This window comes from Pangasianodon hypophthalmus, chromosome 17 (assembly GCF_027358585.1).
Source record: "Pangasianodon hypophthalmus isolate fPanHyp1 chromosome 17, fPanHyp1.pri, whole genome shotgun sequence".
Taxonomy (NCBI): Eukaryota; Metazoa; Chordata; class Actinopteri; order Siluriformes; family Pangasiidae; genus Pangasianodon; species Pangasianodon hypophthalmus.
Window position 1 is genome coordinate 21,620,414 of NC_069726.1, and position 16,531 is coordinate 21,636,944.

The 16,531-nt window shown below is 37.0% G+C and overlaps 2 protein-coding genes across 2 annotated transcripts; both read left to right on the forward strand.

Annotated features, from left to right (window-relative positions):
- The first annotated feature begins 1,299 nt into the window (after nucleotides 1-1,299).
- On the forward strand, nucleotides 1,300-11,235 carry prkab1a (protein kinase, AMP-activated, beta 1 non-catalytic subunit, a). The gene is made up of 8 exons (XM_026942727.3): nucleotides 1,300-1,457; nucleotides 3,332-3,532; nucleotides 5,232-5,398; nucleotides 6,221-6,314; nucleotides 6,472-6,586; nucleotides 7,577-7,710; nucleotides 8,555-8,623; nucleotides 9,818-11,235. The coding sequence occupies exons 2-8, from the start codon at nucleotides 3,383-3,385 to the stop codon at nucleotides 9,893-9,895; spliced, it is 807 nt and encodes a 268-aa protein (XP_026798528.1). The 5' UTR covers nucleotides 1,300-1,457; nucleotides 3,332-3,382; the 3' UTR covers nucleotides 9,896-11,235.
- Nucleotides 11,236-12,578: 1,343 nt separating this feature from the next.
- LOC113544185 (phospholipase A2, minor isoenzyme) lies at nucleotides 12,579-16,175 on the forward strand. Its single transcript, XM_026942859.3, has 4 exons — nucleotides 12,579-12,720; nucleotides 13,158-13,305; nucleotides 14,047-14,180; nucleotides 14,287-16,175. The coding sequence occupies exons 1-4, from the start codon at nucleotides 12,672-12,674 to the stop codon at nucleotides 14,403-14,405; spliced, it is 450 nt and encodes a 149-aa protein (XP_026798660.2). The 5' UTR covers nucleotides 12,579-12,671; the 3' UTR covers nucleotides 14,406-16,175.
- The last annotated feature ends 356 nt before the right edge of the window (nucleotides 16,176-16,531 follow it).

The window sequence follows — 16,531 nt, forward strand, 5'->3', positions numbered from 1 at the left end:
TAAATTAGCATTTAAAAGAACACTTTGTGCAGTCTGTGTGCTTTTTACTATATTACCTCCCCAACCAAAGTTTTTGGACTGATGGTATTCTTAGTGTGTGACCTAGTGAACCAGCATCAGACTATATTTATTGATAGAGACTTCAAAACACTTCTGTAAGTCGCTCTGGATAAGGGCCTCTGCCAAATGCCATAAATGTAAATGTAAATGTCAATCTGTATGTAGCCTATATCTGTATCCTGACCCACCATCGTTTATTATTATTATTATGGGGCCAAACACTGAAGGTGCATAGGCACCCTATTGTTATTCTACCTATTCTTATTGTTATTCTTCTTCCATTTCTTCTTCTTCCGGCTAGGGTGTCTAGGACAGCCCACAGAACTGTCTGGTAAAAAGTTGTGAAATTTGGCACACTGATTGGGGAGGGTCTGTAGAAGATTCTGATGTATCTTGCCTAGTATGGAAGTATGTTTGTAGTCATGACTTTTGAACCATGTATCCAAAATTTAAAAGCCTGGATTCCCTGGGTTGAGATGAGGTCAACGCACCCTATGATGTCAATTTTCGCCTAATTAGATTTTCCACCATCTTGGATTTTATCAAAAACTGTTTTTTTGCTACTCCTACAAACTTTGTCCAAACAACACCAAATTTGACACTCGTCATCCTCAGAGTAAGCCTCATAAAAGTTATCAAAAGAATTTTGATTACTCTAAAGGGTTTGCTCATAATGGGCCAAGAATCTGACGGTGAATGCACCAAAAAGGATGTGAGGCGGTATCTCAGCAATGACTTTACGCACTGAGACAAAACTTGGCAGGCATCTTCAGGACCATGACAAATTTCGTGCCAGCACCACCTACTGGTCAGAAGTTACAATAACATGCTAAAAATGCTTACATCTAACAGCCATTTTTGCTACTCCTCCTCCAAATTCTGTCCAATCTTCACCAGTTGTGGCTCACATCATCTTGAAACCTGTGTGAACAAATGATATTAAAGGGATTTTGATATTCAAAACCGTTCTCCTGTAATGGATGTGTGGGTGTTGCACAAAGAAATCCAAGGTCTGTATTTATATGTCTATATACAACTGATCTATGTATCTATGTTATATTCCTTACTTATTTTATATTCTGATAAGGCTCTGTCATATTCTATTAACTGTTCTCAGAACATCTTCCTACTTCATTTATGCAAATAATCCTGGCGAGCCATTTAATATGCAAATTAGTCTATGATATTTTTTCCCTTAAAAGATTTGGCAACACTGTAGAGGGATTTTTGTGGACGGAATCTGGCAACCCTGCATAGCGCTGCAGGGGGCGGGGCTGTGTTGATGTCTTGCAGAGAAAAACCGACGTGGATTTAAAAATAAAAATAAAATAAAAAATGAAATGAAGTCCAGCACCTGTTAAAACTCACGTATAAATATATATTTTTGCGGTAAAGAGGTAAGAAATGAATTTTAATGAATTTATTTGAAATGGTTGATGTGCAAATCGAATACGATGCTAGGACGTTATGCTAGCTAACTAGTTAGCATTATTGCTTTACAACATTGGTGTTTATTTATAAAGCTAATAGCTATATGCTTTTAGCTTTTAATACATCCTGAACATAGAATTTTTAGACTTAAATAAATGCTATTTTTTTTTTATATAAACCATGCAATATTATATTCCCATGTGCCTGAGGGTGACTTCTTGGTCGTGTTCCAAATTCGCCTATGAACCTTACATAGTGTACACTACAATGGCTCGTGCAACTTAAGTGCACTAATTAGGGTAGGACATAATGACTTATGCACCCTCTGTAGTGCACATTATAAGTCCAAATCAAAGTGGTATGAGCCTAAACACTCCTGCTATGTGCTGCACATGCTGGATGCAGTAGGGAGGTATGTGGGATTTGGGACTCAGCCCTGATGTTGCTTGCTGGGTGGAATGTTGTTTTGGTAATCTTTCCCCACTGTTTGTTCTTGAATGTCCTTGTGCTGTAGTTTCCAGAGTAATGAGGGATTAAACTGAGCTGCACAGACCAGCATCATACGAATGCATCATCTGATTGGTTATTTCATCTTGTGATGTCATAAGTTTGTATCTTTTCACTGTAAAATGCAAATTAGTAATCTGCAGCTCTTCTGTAATGTAATGTACCTCTGTTAAATTTTTTTATTCTGATTCACAGAGCCACAGTATGATTTCAAATCTAGATGCATTTGTTTTTATAAGGCTGTCAGAGCAAATGTCACTGTTATCATTATCATAATCATTTACATATTCAAAGGCAAAAAACTTTAAAAGTTTATGACTCATATATACATGTACATGTTTCCTAAACATTTTTGGCTCAGTGACTCCAGTGTCTGAATAAACGTGTGTTATTTATTTATTTATTTATATTTATATATTTATTTACATATATTAAAATATGCATCAAATTACTGATTAAGGCCAGACACTACAGGTTTATTTTTAAAAAGAACTGAATAAATATTCAGATAATAAAAAAATTTCATTTTTGATTTTATTGTTATAATGTGTAAAAAAAGATTTTTATTTTATTTTATTTTTTCCCTCAGATTTTTAAAATTATGAATCAACTTATTGTGGCCACTACAGGTTTATTAAAAAAAAAAAATAAATCAGAGTTTAAAAATAATTTTCATCTATCACCATTAATTTATATAAAAACACTTATTTTTATACTTTTACCTATTAAATATAAAATAAATCAAATATATATATTTTATATATTATAAAGTTTTAAAAAAATTTTAATCTCTCTATATGAAATAATGTATAATTTACATAGTCCATAAAGATATTTCCTCAGAGGAGACTGAGAGTTTCCTGGGATTCTGCTGGAATAATAATAATTATGAGCTAATTAAGAGCTGCTGTTATAGGTGTAATCAACAGTTTCTGACGAGTCAGAATGGAGAATTTAACAGCACTGTGGCATAAAATGTTTATATATTTAGTTCATTAAAATACTACATTTTAAAGACAACAAACGGAGCCGATAGTTTTTCATTTGCAGGAAAAAGTATTATACCTGAGCCGCTATAAAAGCCCAGTGATACAGAATAGTTCAAGAAAGAATCATGATTCATTAAAGAATCCATTCTGATTCATATGATACACCGAGTCAGCAGTGTATTACCTGTGTACTAGCTAACACGTTGGAAACTGAATGTAGAGAAGTTACATAAACTTCAGCTGAACAGTTTTCCACTGCAGTGATCAGTGACTTATTTGTTTGTCTACACTCTAATCCAGTCTAATCTAGTCTTTTCCACTATGTTTTATGTTTTTGCCCACAGCATAATTGAGGTCTTATCTGCTGAGCACACGGCTCTACGTGTAAAGGCACCATGGGAAACACGAGCAGCGAGAGGTCGGGTGTGGGGCAGGGCGAGAAAGCCAACCGCAGGGACAGCCGTGGGGCTAAAGAAGGGGATCGGCCCAAAATCCTCATGGACAGCCCTGAGGACGCAGATATTTTCCAGGGAGAGGATATTAAGGTATGCAGGGTGTGTTTCAGATTCATAGCACTTAAATATCCAAAAAAGACCCAAATTGGCTACCAAAACCGGGGACATACACCATTACCTCTGCCATTCTAAAGAAAAAACAAACAATTTATTAGTTTGTTTATGTGTTTTCTATTTATTTATTATATTTTATGGCATATACATACCATTTAATTAACTAACCAACTAATTAAAGAATTAACCAATCAATCAATCAATTAATTGGTTAATTAGTTACTTTGTTTGTTTGTTCATTTGGTTATTTAACTTTTATTGTCTTTTATGTTTGGGCACACATAAACCATCACCAGATAGATAAATCTATCTATCTATCTATCTATCTATCTGTCTGTCTGTCTGTCTGTCTGTCTAAATTTTATTTTATTCTATTTTTGGACGTACATATACCTACCATTACGATGGTGCTTCTAAGTAATCGGTTAAAGTATTTTTTTTTTTTTTAATTTACTTACATACTGTATATACCCACACACACACACACTTTAAACACAATACATGCATTTGTACAGATAAAGGGGCTGAAATAAATCAGATAAAGGGGCCAAGGAAGACTAGCGAGTGTTTTGACAGGAGGATGAAAAACCGCTTCAAACCAGCTTCCAAAGTCCTGGATGAGACGTGCAGTGGTGAGGAGCCTCCAATTTCATCTTGCACTGCAAGGCGACGGCTACAAGAGGCTGGACTGAGAGGTTGTGTAGCAGTAAAGCAACCATTTATTAGTTCTATCAACCGCAAAAAACGTCTTGCCTTTGCCAAAGAAAATAACGTAATGGTATGGATGCATGTCTGCGGCAGTTGTTGGAAGGATCTACGAAGTCGCTGGCACTTTGAAAACGGACCAAATACTTGGACATCTTGCAGAACACAATGTTGCTGCGTATGGAGGATCTGTAAGGAGATCGAACCTGTATTTTCCAACATAATAATGATCCCAAACACCCCGCATGCACAGCGAAGGCTTTCCTTGCTGCTCGGCGTTTGTCCTCTTCAGTCCCCTGACCTTAATCCCATTGAAAACCTGTGGGAAATTCTAAACCTGAATCGTGATAAGTCACGCAGGTCTTCCAAAGAAGCTCAGCTTTGGGAGGAATTTAAGGAGACTTGGCAAGAAATTACACATGACACATGTGCAATGCATTCTGAGTCAAAGCCCAGGCTGCTGTAATCAAAAACAAGGGAGGACCAACAAAATATTAATATCTGATTACATTGTAGTCAATGTATGATTTTTTTTTCCTGTGGGCTTTTTGCTTTTCTATGCATTTTTTGCGTATTAGAATAAAACCCATATTCCATGATATGCTGTAATTTGCCTTTTTTGCCAAATAATTTTGTAATTTAAATACCTTAACCAAGTTAAGTGTTTGTTCTTTACAATATAACATACTCTTCATATTTTGATGGTTTAATCGAACCTGTAGGGTCATTAAAAGCAAATATTGAGCAAATATCCCCTCCGGACATCAGTTTTGGCCAGTACTGTGTATCGGTTAACTTTGAAAATTTGAAAAAGTTGTGTACCTATTTAAAAAGTAGCACGTGTGTGTGTGTGACTGTGTGTGTGACTGTGTGTGTGGCTGTGTGTGTGGCTGTGTGTGTGGCTGTGTGTGTGGCTGTGTGCGTGGCTGTGCGCGTGGCTGTGGCGTGTTTGTCCTGCTCTTCCCCTCAGGCCCCGTTAGAGAAAGAGGAGTTTTTAGCCTGGAGGCAGGACCTCGAGTCTGGTGATAAGGAGCTCTTGGCACGACCCACAGTGTTTCGTTGGACAGGTGCCGGAAAAGAGGTCTATCTCTCTGGATCCTTCGACAACTGGGCAAATAAAATTCCTCTAACCAGGAGGTAAACAAGGACATTGTATTAAAAGAGTTTTAATCTCAACAGGCCACACGTACCGAAATAAAGGTTGGACCAAACTAGGGCAGTGTTACCTGGAATACATTTAAAGCCACACTCTGCATTTCTCAAATGTTTGCATTTGTTTATCTTGTGGTGTCTGATTTTTATTGGATTTTATGTGATAATTACATAAAAAAGGTTGTAATAAAAGGCTTTCTCTGAGTTTATACCACAGCTCTGTTGAATTCTTGAATCTAAATGCAAATTATATTAATGCACACATTCTAATATGATACCGTTTCCATAGTAACAGCTCATTCACGGGGACTTCACGATTATAAAGATTATAAAATGAGTGTAATCATTGATGTGAAGTTTTCTGTGAAGAGATGTTTCTTTAGTATTTATGGAAGGAATCCCCACTGTCACACTTTGTAACAGTCAGAGGTAAAGCTGTAAATTTATATTTTCTGACATCTTCAGGACAAAGCAGTTTACAAATTGCAGTTTCTCGGTAAAAATGACAAGCTGTGTTGTTTTTCAATGAGAGATAAAAAGAGAGGCAGTTGAGGGAATAACTGTTGAGGGAGTAACTGCTAGAATGTAAGTTATAACAGTTCTATGGCTTTAAATGTAACTATAAATGTACAAAAATGCGACATGTTGTCACTAAGAAAACTGGTAGTGTTGGCAAATTGCCGTGGCATAAGAGGAATAAAACATTTCGGGATTTGATGTTAAAAGAAAATAATCCATCTTTCACTGGTACTTTGGTGTGTTTTATTCCTTACTTATGTACTTATCTTGCTCTTTTCCTTCATCCAGTCAGAACAATTTTGTCGCGATCGTGGACTTGCCTGAAGGTGAACATCAGTATAAGTTCTACGTGGACGGACAGTGGACTCACGACCCCTCTGAGGTGACCAACACACACATCCATACTTTTACTAAAGTCACACAGATAACAATATAATCTGTAGCTAATTGGAACACACTACTAACACTACTCACACACTAACTTGGCATAACTGTAGTTAGTTATTTATTTATTTATTTATTTATTTATTTAAAATCAGCCTGTAGTGACCAATCAGCTGGGTACGATCAACAACATCATCCAGGTGAAGAAAACCGATTTTGAGGTGTTCGATGCTCTCATGGTGGACTCGCAGAAGTGCTCGGATATGTCAGGTTTACACTTTTATCATTTATATCATTATAATAACATTTTATACCATTGGATATGAGTCACATACACACACTACACATTTTTACTATAAGTGTACTGTAAAGGAGTATGAGGCTTTTTTCACACTTCCTTTGCTAAAGTCTGCAACAATGTTTAATTTTGTTGTGGTGACATTGTATAATTTTTACGTTGTTCAGTTGGTTTCACAATTTTCAAGCGCTCCAAATCTTTAGCTGGTGAGGAATTCAGTAATGCTGTTGAATTCTTGATTCTGATTAATCAAAGTTGTTGATTAAATTTCTATAACAACAGTGTAGCTGCAAATCACAGGTTTATAATAATGCGCTTGATCACTAAATTAACGTGTGTAATCATTGATATGGTAAAGTTTCATGTACGGAGATGTTTATTAAACATTTATAGAAGGAGTCTCCAGTGTCAGTGCTTTGTAACAGTCAAAGGTGAAGCTGTAAATGTAAGTTTTCCGGCATTTGCAGGACAGAGGAGTTTACGCTTTGAGGTTTCTTTAATACGAGTCTTTGTCTTACTAATTTAAGGAGAGAGAAAAAAACAGAGGCTGATGAAGGAACGGCTGTTTATAGCCGCTGTAGTGTAAGTGATAACAGGAACAGATGTTCCACAGCATTAAATGTAACTATTAACAGATAAAAAATATGGCGTGTCATTGTTTAACAAATAAAAAATTGCAGTTGTTGTCAAACCACTGTGGTAAAAAACACTTTGGTACAAGCTGTTATTTGGAAATAATCAACTCATTACACCATTCCGTTATTGATTATTTTCCTATAACAGCACATTCTGTCATGTTTTATTCCTTACTTAACCAATATACAGATTAAGATCAGGACTGTAGCAAAAGGCTTCAGGGATTGATTTTTTCCGCCTCTTAATATCCAGAATGCATATCCGTTAAGCATCTCCATTTGTCGCTGATGTTAATTAATATTGGACTTTCTTAATTTTTTTTTTAGATCTCTCAAGCTCTCCTCCTGGGCCATACCATCAGGATGCTTACGTACCCAAACAGGATGAGAAGTTCAAGTCTCCACCCATCCTCCCTCCTCACCTGTTGCAGGTCATCCTCAACAAGGACACGGGCATCTCAGTATGTACTTCTACATACCTCTTCTAGGTCTCTAGGGTTTGTTATTTAATTAATTCAATAAATTAATTACAACTAACCATTTTTTTGCTTACATATTTCCATTTATATCACACATCTCTGTTTACAATATTATAAGCAAAATCTGTTATTTTGCTATAAACATATTATTATATATATTTGATTCAAATGTATCTAAAAAATGTATATTTGATTCAAATGTATCTAAAAAAAAAACTGTATAGTGATATTTTGACTATTACACTATATCATATAACTGATTATCACTAAAATTGGACCTATAAAGATGTGGGTGGAGTTTTGTTTACAGTCTCTCGTGATTGGCCTGCTTGCTTCTACGTTGTATCCTGGTTTATTTAACAGCTCGTGTACCATAATGATCACAGTCCATTGTGCTATTGTACCTGATTCACAAAACACACAGCACAGTCTGACATGTTTAACAGCTTAGTTATCCTGTCTAATTAGACATTTTGTCTTGACATTTGCCTCACAAGCTTATTTAAATTATCCCACACTTACAAATGTTCTCTTTTCTCTGAATTAATGTAGTCGCTCCCCATGGCAGGAGTGTGGGAAGATGCACACTTCAGGCAGTAATCTGTTTTGTTTACCAGGCTGAATTTTGTGTGCTTTTGTAACTAACTAAACCAGATTTTTTTTTTTTGCGATGAGAAAAGCACTATTGTTATTAGGCTTTAACCAAAAATGTTCATTTGGTATGTGTGTATGTATGTATGTATGTATTTATTTATTAGAAATACTGTACATTCTGCACTATACGGCACTATGTTCCTCAAAAAATCCTCTATTTTTGTCTCACCAGTGTGACCCTGCGTTACTTCCTGAACCCAATCATGTGATGCTGAACCACCTGTACGCTCTGTCCATTAAGGTAAGAGTCACATTTGAAATGAAATATGATGGACATAAAGCGAAATGTGACTGTTACATTACGTGGAAAAAGGTTTTTAATGATTACTGGTTGAATGCATTCTCGAGAGCCTTGTCTCACAAAGACTATTAAGCAATACACACTATATGACCCCTTTTAAAAAAGCACTGTTGATGTCAGGTATTTTTAACCATGGAGGAGCACTTCCAAAAGTAAAGAAAAAGGAGTTACATAAAGTGCTTTTTTTTTTAAATCATCTGACCAGAAAGATAACAGCTCAACGAGAAGAAACAGAATGGAGGACAGAGTAGAAATGTCTGTTTTTAATCAATCTAGATAGTTAAGCTATATAATTACCCGGTGCAGCTGAAAAGTTGTTATGGTTCCAGTGTGTGGATCACGTGTGTTGCTTTTTTCCCCACATTTGTTCAGAAGGAGATTTGGCTAGCTATAACATTATAACATCAATAACCTGTTCTCACCATCTTTCTTTTTTTAATCTGTCTTGAAGATAATAAGACAAAATGTTAACAAAGTGGTAAACTTAGTTACAGCTAAATTTAAGTGGTGACACTGCGGACTCCTTTCATAAATGTTAAAAATTTCACCATATTGACGGTTCTACTTTTTTCTTTGTTAAATAACAACACTTTTTTTTAAACTCTGTTTGTGTCTGTCCTCTGAATGACCTGTTACTGTAGAAATGATAATACATTTCATCAAGTGCATTAATACAAACCTGTGATTTGCAGCTGTAGTAATTTAAAAAAAAAAAGTTTAAGCAGAGAACAAATGAACCATTGGTACAAATTGGATTTTAATCAATCAGTTGCTTGTTTAAGTGAATAATGTAAAAGTTTTAAAGACATTGACCAGACTTTATCAGAAAAGTGTATCATGATGTTAATATATTGCATTCTTGATATCATATTAACTGCTTTGTTTTATAAGACAAATGATCGACCAGGGTTTTCAAAATAATAATAAAAATAATAATAATTCGACGGGTCAAAATTACACCTAACACCTAATTTTTTTTTTAAAGCTTAATGTATAGATTGCTGCTGTTTATTACATATTTGCCCCTGCTACAGGCTGCTTCTAGAAACTCTTCTAATCACACATTATGTAGCAGCTTATAGGACGTGGCACAAGTCTAGACTAATACTGTCTTCTTTATTTTATCATTCCTAGGATGGAGTAATGGTTCTTAGCGCCACTCATCGCTATAAGAAGAAGTACGTCACCACCCTGCTGTATAAACCCATCTGACACCAGTGGCAATTCTTTCTGCTCATGACCTCTACCACACCTGCCAAGCTTCTATCCACTCCACTACTGAGAACTAATGTGTAGTGTAGGTGTCTTTTCCTGTCTGTTTTTTTTTGTTGTTGTTGTTTTGATTTAATATATGGCACTGGTTGCCAAGAGCTAACCATTCGGATGCTGTAAAGTGAATACATTATATATTAAAACATCCAGCTTGGTATCAAAAGACCAATAACATAAGGAGGTGGCATGGAAGAGACCAAAAATATATGTAGATTCAGATATTTCAAGTAATATCTTAAATAAGGACTAAACACTTGGATGTGTGATGTAGCTGAGTTACTGTTACCACGTTGAAGTTGATTATTTTCCAGTTACGGCATGTCTTGAAGTGTTTTATTCCTCTTATACCATTGAGTTTTGCCAATGATTACAAATTTCATTTTATTAAAGAATGACACATCATACTTTTTATCCATTCGTAGTTACATTTAATTTTGTGGAACATGATGAAAAACTGCAAAGCGTAAACTCCTCAATCCTGAAAATGTCTTTACCTCTGACTGTTACAAAGTGCCAACACTGGATACTCGTTTTATGAATGGTAAATTTACAGAAATCTTTACCATATCAATGTTTTTAAATTCTTTCATGTGAAGCATCCACCGTACAAGTCCGTATTAGAACAAGCATGTTAATATAAACTAATATAAACAATATAAACATAAATATAAATCAAATGTGATTTGTAGTTGCACTACTGTCAGAGCTGCTATTATAGAAAATTCATCAACACTTCTGACCAAGCCAGAGTTCAGCAGCGCTGTGGTATAATGTAAAATATCAGTACTAGATAAAGGAGACTGAATCAGTGCTCAGGGGGGGATATATTTGTTGAGACTGTTTGCAAAATGTTTTCAAAATGAGGAAAAAAAGAAAAGGGAGGATAAAGAGTTTGAGATATGAGACTTGTTACAGTTTTTAAAATATATTATCTACAAGAGTATATTACTTAAATCACTGAATGCAGGTTGTGATTGTCAAAGAATGGACCAACTTGTACGTATATAATTTGTACATTTAATTTCGTCATTCATATAGTAAAAGCATTTTGTGGTTTATATTGTTAGGGAATACATACATAATACCTTTATTCCTGATACAAGGCATGATTTATTTTGTATTTTTATATGTTCCTCTTGGAATACCTGACTAAATGTCTCCAGAAGAATTTCTCAATTGCTTATTTTGTGCAGCATGATTGTGTTTTGCTGAAATTTAATGTCTACTCTCGAAGTGAATCGAAACCAGTTGTCAATAAAACATATTTTTTAACACCCTTAGATTTTTCTGGTTTTTCTGTGAGTGACAAGTGATTAGATTCCTAATGAGCAAGCCAGAGGTGACAGTGGTGAGGAAAAACTCCCATGAGGAAGACACTTTGAGAGGAACAAGACTCAAAAGGGAACCCATCTTTTTTCTGGGTGACACCAGATAGTGGGAATATAAATCATTACAGTATAGAGGTGTGGAAGAGTAAAGACAGACAGAACTATGTGTGTTGAAAGGATGTTCGTTATGAACAAAATGTGTGAAGTCCTGGGAGGGCACAGGACAGTCTTTAGGATTACAGCAGCAGCTCTCAGGTATCCAGGTGAGATTATCCACTGAAGCAAGGGTGAGACTTGAATATAAACTGTTCAGTCAAATAAAATCAAACCCATTCATTATCCTAAGTTAACTCTCTGTCTCAGTGAAAGTGATTATCAGAGCAAGCATGGCATGTGATTATTCACAATGAAATGTGTAATTCCGATAAAGGAAGATACATTTAAGACCATAAATTAGAACAATTATTCAGAATTGAAGATTAAACTGTGATATCTGCCCTGTAGTGCTGTAGCAATTAGTAGAAAGGTAGGGTTGCAAATGTTGCTGTGAACTTTTAAGGTCCAAAAAAAATAAAAAATAATGGAGTGTGAGTGAGCTCACCTGCAAAGCCTATATTCCTTACAGTGCCAGGTCAGACCTCTCCTTCAATCCACTGGTGCCTTCAGGCAGAAAGGCTGGTGCCAGGCAGGCAGGGACGAGCTTACTTAGAGGCATTTTCCCCCCACTGTGCATGTTATGTGTCTCTCATTGTTCTGGAAGGTTCCTATGAAGTTGTTACCCATTGGTTAGTGGAAAGCCATGTATCCTTATCTTCCAGACCCTGGTCCTGGAATATCCCTGTCCTGCATGTAGTAATATAGTGCTTTCCATGCACTAACACACACATGTTGGCTCAGAGAAGGTCTGCTAACCACCCGATTAGTTGGATCAGGTATGTCGCAGCAAGAAAAGTTTCTGACCAGCCCTGACTTGCTCTTACCATTTCTACTTGGGGGAATGTCTGATGCCATATTAATGGACAATGAAATATTTTCATTATTTGAATGCTACAATTGAGGGATCACTTTTACTTTTAAATAGTACCTACCCCTAAAGCAAAGAAGAAACCAGAGACATTCCAGAAAAAAACAAAACAAAACGGTGTTTCTGCTTTCTGTTAGCATATTGCTCAGGAGTGCCTATATTACCAGCATAACCTGATGAGAGATAAGGCAGGGTTTGTCAGGTTGTGAGAATTTCCAGCAGTGTACCCAGATGTTCAATGAAATTAATATATATTTGCGAATCACTGTTATCTAAGCAGGTTAAACCCTTCAAGGCTGTGTTGTGACTACATAAGGAGAAATTTCTGTAGCATATTTTTGAGTGAACCTCTCAACAGGACACCATGAAGACCCTCCACACTATTCTTCTGCTAGTATTTGGCATTACTCTTGGCAAGTGCAAGCTTTGACTTTTTATTTAAAACTGAGGGTAGACCAGTGGATCTAAAAATCCATGAAGTGCTGTTATTGCAGGAAAACAGAAAGTTTGTGATAGTACAGATATTAGAGTTTGGTGTCTTTTTCCTTTGGTTGTAGAATTTTCAAATTTGGGGGAACCAAAGAAATTTATGATTGAGTATATTCCTGGTTCTTAATGAACCTTAAGGGAAGATGTTATTTAATTGTTGGCTACAAAGGCTACACATCTTAGCGCAATCTTTAATTCAAAGGAATGGCAGCTTGGATATGCTAAAAATCACAGCTCTGTAATGAAGATTATTGTCTTTATTGTGGGAACATGGGCTTGTACCATGGCTAGGTCTGGAATCTTTGTGAATTTAATTTGGATTCAACCAAGGCTTAACTTTGTTTATATGTCTGTGATTCAGCTCAGGCTCTTGAATACAAGGCTCTATGGCAGTTCAGGTCTATGATCATCTGTGTCAAGCCTGACAGCTGGCCAGCCCTAGACTACGCAGACTACGGCTGCTACTGTGGTTATGGTGGCTCAGGAACCCCCGTCGATGAGCTGGACAGGTTTAAAACCAACTTTTATGCTTTGCATAGGCCATGATTAATTGAACGTTTGTGTGTATGACATTTGATGTTCTGCCTTGCTTGGTTGCTATGTCTGACAAGAACTGTCTAGGGTGCTAGCTGGAAACTCTCTTTCTAAGAATGTAAAAGTATTCCTTGCACATCATTGCAGGATACTGTACAGGTCTGAACTGTAGGGTAAGTAAATAAATGATCATTCATCATTTGCTAGGTCCCCATTTCTTTCAATTATGTCTTTAAAGTAAATTAATCTCATTCTTTTCTTTAGCGACATTGGGTTATAATTTCAGTGAGTTATCAGTAAATTAGCCAGACTTGCTAGATACCTGTACACCATGGAGTAGGTATAGTTCTATGCATTCCATTTTTTTTTTGCACTGCAAATCCTTGCACTGACATTCACACACTCACCCATACCTAGGGGCAATTTATCTATTTAGCCAAACCATCTACTGGCATGTCTTTCAAGTTGGGAGAAAAATAGAGAACCCCAAGGAGACCCATGTGGACATTGGGAAACCGTGAAATTCTAATCAGGATAGAACCGGGTACCCTGGGTCTGTGAAGTGGCAAAGCTACCTGCAGGGCCACAATGCTGCCCACACAAAGCATTTAGCAAGCATTCAGTCTGCATGGCATTGGGAATACTGGCTACTGACAAACTTCTTAGTGGGATGTCTACCAAGGATTACTGTATTACACAGTTCTTTCCAACTACAGATGCTGTCAGGTACATGACCAGTGCTATGGTGATGCCATGCAACATGAAGCATGCTGGGCAATCCTGGACAACCCTTACACTGAAATCTATGCCTATAGTTGTGACGAAGCCACTAAGACAATAACCTGCAAGAGTGAGTGCTGATCTAAAAACTTTACAAATCAAAAGATTTACAGAGTGAACAATGTTAGCAAGTAGTATTATTCTTTAATGTTGTATTTCCTTTCTTTCTCTCTCAGGCAACAACAATGAATGTGAGATGTTCATCTGTGAGTGTGACCGGAAGGCTGCTGAGTGCTTTTCTGTCTCTGAGTACCATGAGGGAAACAAGAACCTGCCCAGTGATCGCTGCAAATAATTTATAGACAACTTACACAACAAGAAGTAGATCTAGTTAGTATTTGCATTAGACAGCTAACCATTTTATCATCTGAGTATGACATTAAAGGTAGTTCAAACTGTTTCAACAATTATTTTATGTCTGAAATTTTCACTTGTTTTACTTCATCTCATGAAAATTTCTTACCCAAGTAATAATCAATAAACAGCTTACGATAACAAGCAGCTGCTGAGATTTCTCATTCAGTTACACTGATCAGCCATAACATTATGACCACTGACAGGTGAAGTGAATAATATTGATTATCTCGTTACAATAGCACCTGTCAAGGGTTGAGATATATTAAGCAGCAAGTGACCAGTCGGTTCTCGAAGTCGATGTGTTGGAAACAGGAAAAATGGGAAAGCATAAGGATTAGAGAGACTTTGACAATGGCCAAATTGTGATGGCTAGATGATGGTCAGAGCATCTTTAAAACAGCAGGCCTTGTGGGGTGTTCCCGGTATGCAGGTTAGTACCTACCAAAAGTGGTCCAAGGACGGACAACCGGTGAACTAGCGACAGGGTCATGGGCGCCCAAGTCTCACTGATGCACGTGGGGAGTGAAGGCTAGTCCGTCTGGTCTGATCCCACAGAAGAGCTATTGTAGCACAAAATGCTGAAAAGTTAAAGATGGATATGACAGAAAGGTTTCAGAACACACAGTGCATCGCAGCTTGCTGCGTATGTAGCCACAGACCTGTCAGAGTGCCCATGCTGGGGCCTACAATGGTGAGCATCAGAACTGGACCACAGAGCAATGGAAGAAGGTGGCCTGGTCCGATAAATCACATTTTCTTTTACATCATGTGGAAGGTGCGGGTGCGTGTGCATCGTTTACCTGGGGAAGAGATGGCACCAGCATGCACTACGGGAAGAACGCAAGCTGGCGGAGGCAGTGTGATGCTCTGGGCAATGTTCTGCTGGGAAACTTTGGGTCCTGGCATTCATGTGGATGCTATTTTGACACATACCACCTACCTAAACATTGTTGCAGACCAGGTACACCCCTTCATGGCAACGGTATTCCCTAATGGAAGTGACCTCTTTCGGCAGGACAATGCGCCCTGCCACACTGTAAAAATTGTTCAGGAATAGTTTGAGTAACATGACAATGAGTTCAAGGTGTTGACTTGGCCTCCAAATTCTCCAGATCTCAATCCAATCGAACATCTGTGCGGTGTGCTGGCCATCAAGTCCAATCCATGGAGGCCCCACCTCGCAACTTACAGGACTTAAAGGATCTGCTGTTAACATCTTTGTGCCATATACCACAGCACACCTTCAGGGATCTAGTGGAGTCCATGCCTGAACAGGTCAGGGCTGTTTTGGCAGCAAAAGGGGGACCAACCCAATATTAGGCAGGTGGTCATAATGTTATGGCTGATCGGTGTATATCTCTTCCTCTTATTATAACTGCAACAGTGTTTGCTTTTGGTAATTTATGGGAAACACCATTAAATCTATCTGTTCCATAGTATATGTACTAGAAACTGTTTAACAAGGTATATAGGAAGTTCTTTAGTTTACACACAACAGAAGGGAGTGCAGTGTGAGAATGTCACTTTTTAGAAGGTGTACATTGCAAACAACTGTGTAGTGAACAAATAGGAAATTGAGGGTGTTTTTTTCCTACTTTTCCAGTTCAAGTACTTGATGCTAAGCAACATTTTCTAAACCTTGCAACATGGCAAGAGAAACTAATTGAACATTCAGTAAAAATAAATAAATTATTGACATATAACAACATTAACCTGTCCTGACCATCTTTCTTTTTTCTTTGTCTTGAAGATAAAACAAAGTGGTAACAAAGTGGGAAATTCAGTTACAGCTTTACCTTTGACTGTGCTAAAGTGGTGACCCTGGAGACTCCTTTCATGAATGTTAAAAAATTCACCATATCAATGGTTCTACTTTTTTCTTGTTAAATAAAAACGCTTTTTTTAACTTTGTTTATTATGTGACTGTCCTCTGAATGAGCTGTTACTGTAGAAACAATAATACATTTCATCAAGTGCATTAATACGAACCTATGATTTGCAGCTGTAGTAATTTCAAAAAAGGCAACAATATCATAACTATAAATATTACACAATTTAGTTTTG

What these genes read in the sequence shown, in the direction of transcription:
- prkab1a (XM_026942727.3), top strand. Translation starts at nt 3,383, where the DNA reads ATGGGAAACACGAGCAGCGAGAGGTCGGGTGTGGGGCAGGGCGAGAAA. An exon ending in TCCAGGGAGAGGATATTAAG is followed by an intron (nt 3,533 to 5,231) that starts GTATGCAGGGTG and finishes TCTTCCCCTCAG; the next exon opens with GCCCCGTTAGAGAAAGAGGA. An exon ending in GGACTCACGACCCCTCTGAG is followed by an intron (nt 6,315 to 6,471) that starts GTGACCAACACA and finishes ATTTAAAATCAG; the next exon opens with CCTGTAGTGACCAATCAGCT.
- LOC113544185 (XM_026942859.3), top strand. Translation starts at nt 12,672, where the DNA reads ATGAAGACCCTCCACACTATTCTTCTGCTAGTATTTGGCATTACTCTT. An exon ending in AGTATTTGGCATTACTCTTG is followed by an intron (nt 12,721 to 13,157) that starts GCAAGTGCAAGC and finishes TCTGTGATTCAG; the next exon opens with CTCAGGCTCTTGAATACAAG. An exon ending in CCCGTCGATGAGCTGGACAG is followed by an intron (nt 13,306 to 14,046) that starts GTTTAAAACCAA and finishes TTCCAACTACAG; the next exon opens with ATGCTGTCAGGTACATGACC.